This window comes from Lolium rigidum, chromosome 6 (genome assembly GCF_022539505.1).
Source record: "Lolium rigidum isolate FL_2022 chromosome 6, APGP_CSIRO_Lrig_0.1, whole genome shotgun sequence".
NCBI lineage: Eukaryota > Viridiplantae > Streptophyta > Magnoliopsida > Poales > Poaceae > Lolium > Lolium rigidum.
The window spans coordinates 3,938,608-3,945,396 of record NC_061513.1 but is presented as its reverse complement, the minus strand read 5'-3'; the positions used below and the strand labels follow the sequence as shown (position 1 = coordinate 3,945,396).

The window sequence follows — 6,789 nt, the reverse complement described above, 5'->3', positions numbered from 1 at the left end:
TTGACAAATATCCATGAGATATATATGTTACAAGTTGAAAGCAATTGCTGAAACTTAATCATCTTTTGTGTTGCTTCAATGCATTATACTTTGAATTTATTGCTTATGAGTTAGCTCTTATGCAAGTCTTGTTGATACTTGTCTTGAAAGTACTATTCATGAAAAGTTTTGCTATATGATTCATTTGTTTAGTCATCATCTTTTGTTAGCAATCTTTTGCTTCAGATCACTCCATCCATCTCATATGCTTTACAATAATGTTGATCAAGGTTATGTTGGTAGCATGTCACTTCAGAAATTATTTGTTGTTATCATTTACCTACTCGAGGGCGAGAAGGAACTAAGCTTGGGGATGCTTGATACGTCTCAAACGTATCTATAATTTCTTATGTTCCATGCTACTTTTATGACAATACTTGAATGTTTTATACATACTTTACATCATTATTATACATTTTCCGGCACTAACCTATTAACAAGATGCCGAAGTGCCAGTTGCTGTTTTCTGTTGTTTTTGGTTTCAGAAATCCTACAAAGGAAATATTCTCGGAATTGGACGAAATCAACGCCCAGGGGCTTATTTTTCCGCGGAGCTTCCAGAAGACCGGATGAGATATGAAGTGGGGCCGCGAGGGGCCAGCACCATAGGGCGGCGCGGCCTGTCTGGGGCCCGTGCCGACCTATGGTGGGGGCCCCCGCATCGCCCCCTGACCTACCCTTCCGCCTACTTATATCCTTCGTCGTGAATACCCCTGTACCGAGAGCCACGATACGGAAAACCTTACTGAGACGCCGCCGCCGCCAATCCCATCTCGGGGGATTCAGGAGATCGCCTCCGGCACCCTGCCGGAGAGGGGAATCATCACCGGAGGGGCTCTACATCATCATGCCCGCCTCCGGATTGATGCGTGAGTAGTTCATCCTTGGACTATGGGTCCATAGCAGTAGCTAGATGGTTGTCTTCTCCGCTTGTGCTATCATTGTTTAGATCTTGTGAGCTGCCTAACATGATCAAGATCATCTATTTGTAATGCTACATGTTGTGTTTGGTGGGATCCGATGAATCTAGAATATTATGTCAAGTTGATTATCAATCTATCATATATGTGTTGTTTATGCTCTTGCATGCTCTCCGTTGCTAGTAGAGGCTCTAGCCAAGTTGATACTTGTAACTCCAAGAGGGGGTATTTATGCTCGATAGTGGGTTCATGCCTCCATTTAATCTGGGACAGTGACAAAAAGTTCTAAGGTTGTGGATGTGTTGTTGCTACTAGGGATAAATCATCGATGCTTTGTCTAAGGATATTTGTGTTGATTACATTACACACCATACTTAATGCAATTATCTGTTGTTTACAACTTAATACTGGAGGGGGTGCGGATGCTAACCCGAAGGTAGATTATTTAGGCATAGATGCATGCTGGATAGCGGTCTATGTACTTTGTCGTAATGCCCAGATTAAATCTCATAGTTATCATCATTGATATGTATTGAATCTTTATTTGTCAATTGCCCACCTGTAATTTATTCACCCAGCATGTTAGTTATCTTATTGGAGAGACACCACTAGTGAACTGTGGACCCCGGTCCATTCTTTTACATCTGAATACAATCTACTGCAATCATTGTTCTTTACTGTTCTTTGCAAACAAACATCATCTTCCACTCGATACGTTTAATCCTTTGTTTTCAGCAAGCCGGTGAGATTGACAACCTCAACCGTTACGTTGGGGCAAAGTATCTTGATTGTGTTGTGCAGGTTCCACGTTGGCGCCGGTTTCACCGGTGTTGCGCCGCACTACACTCCTCCACCAACAACCTTCACGTGCTTCTTGGCTCCTACTGGTTCGATAACCTTGGTTTCATACTGAGGGAAACTTGCTTCTATACGCATCATACCTTCCACTTGGGGTTCCCAACGGACGTGTGCTTCGTGCGTATCACATACCTTCTTGCAAAGGAAGAGAACACGTGAATACATCTTCTTCTCCGCGTGCCTCGGTTATTTCTATACCCAAGCTTACTTTCCTTGTGATAGCCATCGTGCTTGAAGTACATATATCTTGCTATCACTTGTGCTACATATATCTTGTGCCTATCTTGCTTAGCTCTAGTTGTTGTTGTTACACTTAGGTGAGCCTAGCATATTTAGGATTTGTGCTTGTAAAATAAACGTTAGTTTAATTCCACATTCCTACAATCCAAATTCGTAAGAGTTTTTAAAACGCCTATTCACCCTCCCCCTCCAGGCGACATCTCGTCCTTTCAGGATGGCATACCAGGTCAGGCCTATGATCGCGCAGACATAGTCAAAAGGTGCCGGTGTCGGTGCCGGTGAATTTGGAGAGGCGTCTAAGTCGCGTTGTGGTTGGGTAGGCGTGGTGAGTTGGCGCTGCCATGTGTACTAGGCGAAAACCTAGATGTGTCCGCCAACATTTGTCATCGGCAAATTTGGAAGAGAAATCAGGAGCTAGGGCAAATTTCAAACATATGCGGAAGGCACACCTAACATTTTGTCCGATTTAGGGGGGAGGGGGGGGGGAGGAGACGTTTGGAGAAGTTTTAGAGTGATGCCCTTGAAGATGCTCTTAATTTGCAGGTGATTGACGGACTTGCTCTAACTGTTTCCTGTGTTTCGGTATCTACCTCATGTGTCGGTCATAATTATATTATATATGTACTGTAGAGGTTACGGCTGAAAGTACATAAATAAATAAATAAATCCAGGTTACAACAACAGAGAGAGCATTTGCAAAATAAAATAAGAAACATAGAGCGATATGCTGGTATTCGGTCCATGGACGAAATGCGTGACAAGCTTCCATTTATTAATCAACACCATTTCTAGCTGTTGATTGCACCACTTCCTCTCTATTTTTTTTACTAAAAAAAGAACAAGATCAAGTAGTACTTCATCTAGATGGCTAGATCCCCAGAGTTCGTTAGTTATCGTGAACTAGGGAAGGAAGGTGCGTGGTGGCCACATGCAGGCCGCACGTACGTAACGTAAGTGCAGCATCGAAACGGTCAAATACATACAGCTCTGTTCATGTTTTGGAACTTTGGAAGTGCATGACTTCCCGATTGGAAATGCATGCCTGAAAGATCACACCTCGAATTCTCGGACCTGTATAATTTTGCACTCAATTGATCACGTGTGTGTAGAACTTACGTATGGACAGAGAGGCATACATAGCAGTAGCAGGCTGTTGGCAAGTTGGCTGCACTGCGGTGGCAACAAGAGAAAAAAAAGGAGAAGAAGCTGCCAAAAATTGATCGGGAGATCAATCTCTCGGTTGGAACTAACTCAAGCAGGGCAGAGCAGAGCAGCTGCCAAATGAGACTAGCAGTGAGGGAACAAGATTGGGCCGGCGTTCGCGATAATCGACTGCAGGTCATACTCATAACCAACCATCGTCGACGCCGTCGTCTCGTCGGAGGAGACCCGGAGCAGCTCGTCCAGGTAATCGGCGCCCAGGTCCTCAAGCTCCACCACTCCGGCATGCGCCGTCGTCTGTTGATGCGCCGGCACCGCCTCCCTCGTCATCTTGGTGGCGGCGGCGGGCGCCATGGCCGTCTTCTTGGCCTTGTTGGGCGAGCGCTTCCTGATGGAGTGTCGTCTCTTGAGGGCCAGCACGGGCGAGCCGGCCGTGGCGCCGAGCGCGAGCGTGCGGAGCGACTCCTGGACGCGGTCAACGGGGTAGTTGAGGACCGCGGCGGCGCCGCGGACGGAGAAGGCGGCCTGGTCGTAGGCCATGGCGGCCGCCTCGGGCGTGTTGAAGGTGCCGAGCCACACCCTCGCGCCCTTGCGGGTGGAGTCGCGTATCTCCGCCGCGAACTTGCCCCACGGACGCTTCCGCACGCCGATGAGGCCCTTGGGGATTGAAGCTGCTGCTGGGGCACGACGCTTGCTCGGTGCAGTGGCCGCCATGCCCTGTTGCTGCTGGTGGTGCTGGTCGGAGGAGGAGGAGTAGGAGCAGCTCGAAGAGGAGGTGGAGGTGGAGGAAGAGGCCTGCTCCGTAGTGTCCATGTCGAAACCCAGGTAATGGGACATGTCGTCGCCCATCTCCAGCAGCGTGTTCAGCAGGTGCATGTCGTCGCTGTCGCCCATGTCGAACGCCGACGATGAGAACAGCGACGAAGTTGCCGGCGCCGGGAAGCCACCGCTCAAATTATGTAGTTCCATGAAAGTTGATCGGCTACCGGTCGGAGTAATGTGTTGCTTGGGTTGGGTGTTGGCTGGGTGACAAGTTCAACTGGAAGAAGGTGGTGCAGACTGCAGAGGAGAGGAGAGGAAGGCTAACTGTTTCGACTTTGGAGCAAGGCATCTGGCTGTGCTTTTATAAGCAACCGATAGCATCTGCTCTCTGCCTGCAAATGGATTTGACTAGTCGGACCGATTCCAACAAAGTTTTGGGGTGGCCTACCGCATCCAAGGACCTAAAATTCAGGAACGGATGGGAGGTAGCCGATGAAATTTGGAGGTTGGTTGATGTAGTAACGCACGTGACAGAGACAGCCTCCATGCGTACGTAGGGCGGCGGTGTACGACAAACGACCGTGACGTCACCCTCTCCTCATCCTCTGCTCCAAAGCCTCCAACATAGGCAGGGCTGCTGAAGACCTGGACAAGGCGCAGAAGATCCTGCAGCAAACATGGGAAAGGTCTCCCATCACAGATGAGCACTCCCCCTGTCGAGCTGAACCTTTTGCTAGTACCTTAATCATTTACTAATGGTATGCAGTGACGATATACCACACGCGCCCCCGATCCATCATGGAAGCAGCACGCAAGCGGGATCTACACCTCCTACTCTGGCGGCATAAATTACACTATAACCAAGATGAAGATGAACTCACTGCCTCATGCTTCCTCTGCCAAAACGAAAAATGTGATTAACCCACACATCACGCTGACCTACTCCAAATCTTCGGATTACCCGCTGACACACGAACAATCTTCTACTCCATCTATCTCTACTATATAAAAAGGACGAACTGGTTCTGTTTCCTCCGGTCAAAGTTTCGTCCTACATATTTTCATCTGACCAATTTACCCTTCCACCAAATCTACATTCCCCTTTCGTCCGCGTTCATCCAACCTTGGCCCATCGCTCCTCGCCTCCGCCATCTCTGCCCACCCCTTCATCCAACCTCCCACCCTCCTCCAAACTCCCGCGCCATCTGCGCCTTTAGTCGCCAGATCGGAAGGCTTGAGGCTCGTCTCCGGCCGCCGAGCCGTCACCGCCCTCATCTCCTTCTACATGGCTCCGCCTACCCCCTGCTCCTCCCTATTTGATCCCCTGGGTGATGTAGGGTTACCGGCGTCCGTCGCCGAGCGGCCCGCGGTTCGCCGGCCTTTCATCCCGTGTACGGCTAGCTCCTGCACCTGTGTCCGGCACCTACGGATCGCTCGTCTCCTCCAACCAGGCCACCACGAATTCCCACACTTCGGCGTTTTCGGAAAGGCTTGGGAAGACGAGGAAGTGGCCCGATTTTCCTGCATCGATTGATTTGTTTCCATGTTCGATTTCCGGTTGTACTCGCGCAAATACGGGGATTGACTATTGAGGCGTTGGAATTATATCTCTCCGTATGCGGATAGGTTTGTGGTCTTAAACTCGTTGATATGATTTTTTCACCGTTCGTGATGATTCTACTTGGATGTACATTGTTGCCGTCCCGCTGAACTAGACTACTCGATTTATTTTTGAGTAGCTTCGCCTGCTGCTTTTGCAAGTACATGAGATGGAAGTATCAATGGTTTTCAAATACTACTCTATTTGCTTTTGCAAATACTACTCTAGATCTGTTCTGCTGTTTTGACTTGTAGACTCGAGAATGGTTCTTGAATTACCATCATTTTTAAATGTCATTGCTTGTGAATTAACCTTTGGCTCAGAATAATTAGAGGGTCAATTTTGCACACTATTGTTAGCTTTCATAGTACATATATTTTATCCTGATTTTTGCTTTACATGGAGATTTCGGGATAGGAGGGCAGGGCTGTTTGTGGCTGTATTGAAGTCAACATCACTTACATTTGTGCTCATTCCATGATATAAAGGGGAAAATGAGTGGTGATTATGCTCCGGTCGAAAATGAATTGCACATATCTCAGTTCGGTGACTTGGACGAATCCATCCGATGCTTAAGGACCTTGTGCAATTTGCAATTAGCAATCGTCACTATTTCATATAGACATAGAACACACCAAGAGTTTTGATCCATGTTACTTGTGTTATTAGTAGAGATAATTGTAGTTTCGGGATATAGGAAATTTCTGAAATTTGTTCTTACCTTAGCCTTATAATCTAAATGGTGTGTGGATTACTAAAATGAAACCTTAAATCTTGTATGATTCGGTAAAAAGCTGACCGAGATAAGGCATAGGTAATCGAGTCATTTCTTGTATTCTTTAATAAGGAAAGGACATAGGGATGTCTTATCGCAATAACCATTACAAACAAAGATGTGAGTTTTCTGTTCTATATTGCAAATATAAAAATCTCTGCGAGATGAACTAAATTGGCACCTTGCAGGTTCATGATTCACATATTGTACAAGTTGTTATGCATTCATTTATCGATGTATTATACTTTTTCCTTGGTTCCTATACTTGAAGTGAGATTGGGAGTTCTGTTTGTGCCACATTTAGATTTCCAACAGAATATCCATTTCATTATGTTAGTTCTAAAGACAGGATGCGTGTGAGACCTTTTAGTTTCGCGCTCATCATTTCGTTGAAGATTGTGGTTACATATTTCTTCAATTTAGAAAAGTGAGGG

The 6,789-nt window shown here is 46.9% G+C and overlaps 1 protein-coding gene across 1 annotated transcript; it reads right to left on the bottom strand.

Annotated features, from left to right (window-relative positions):
- Positions 1–3,148: 3,148 nt before the first annotated feature.
- LOC124660203 (ethylene-response factor C3-like) lies at positions 3,149–4,187 on the bottom strand. Its single transcript, XM_047197998.1, has one exon. It carries the CDS (start codon positions 4,185–4,187, stop codon positions 3,345–3,347), a length of 843 nt encoding a protein of 280 aa, XP_047053954.1. The 3' UTR covers positions 3,149–3,344.
- Positions 4,188–6,789: the final 2,602 nt, after the last annotated feature.

Bases quoted from the DNA above. Each gene is read 5' to 3' on its own strand.
- LOC124660203 (XM_047197998.1), bottom strand. From the start codon at position 4,187: ATGGAACTACATAATTTGAGCGGTGGCTTCCCGGCGCCGGCAACTTCG.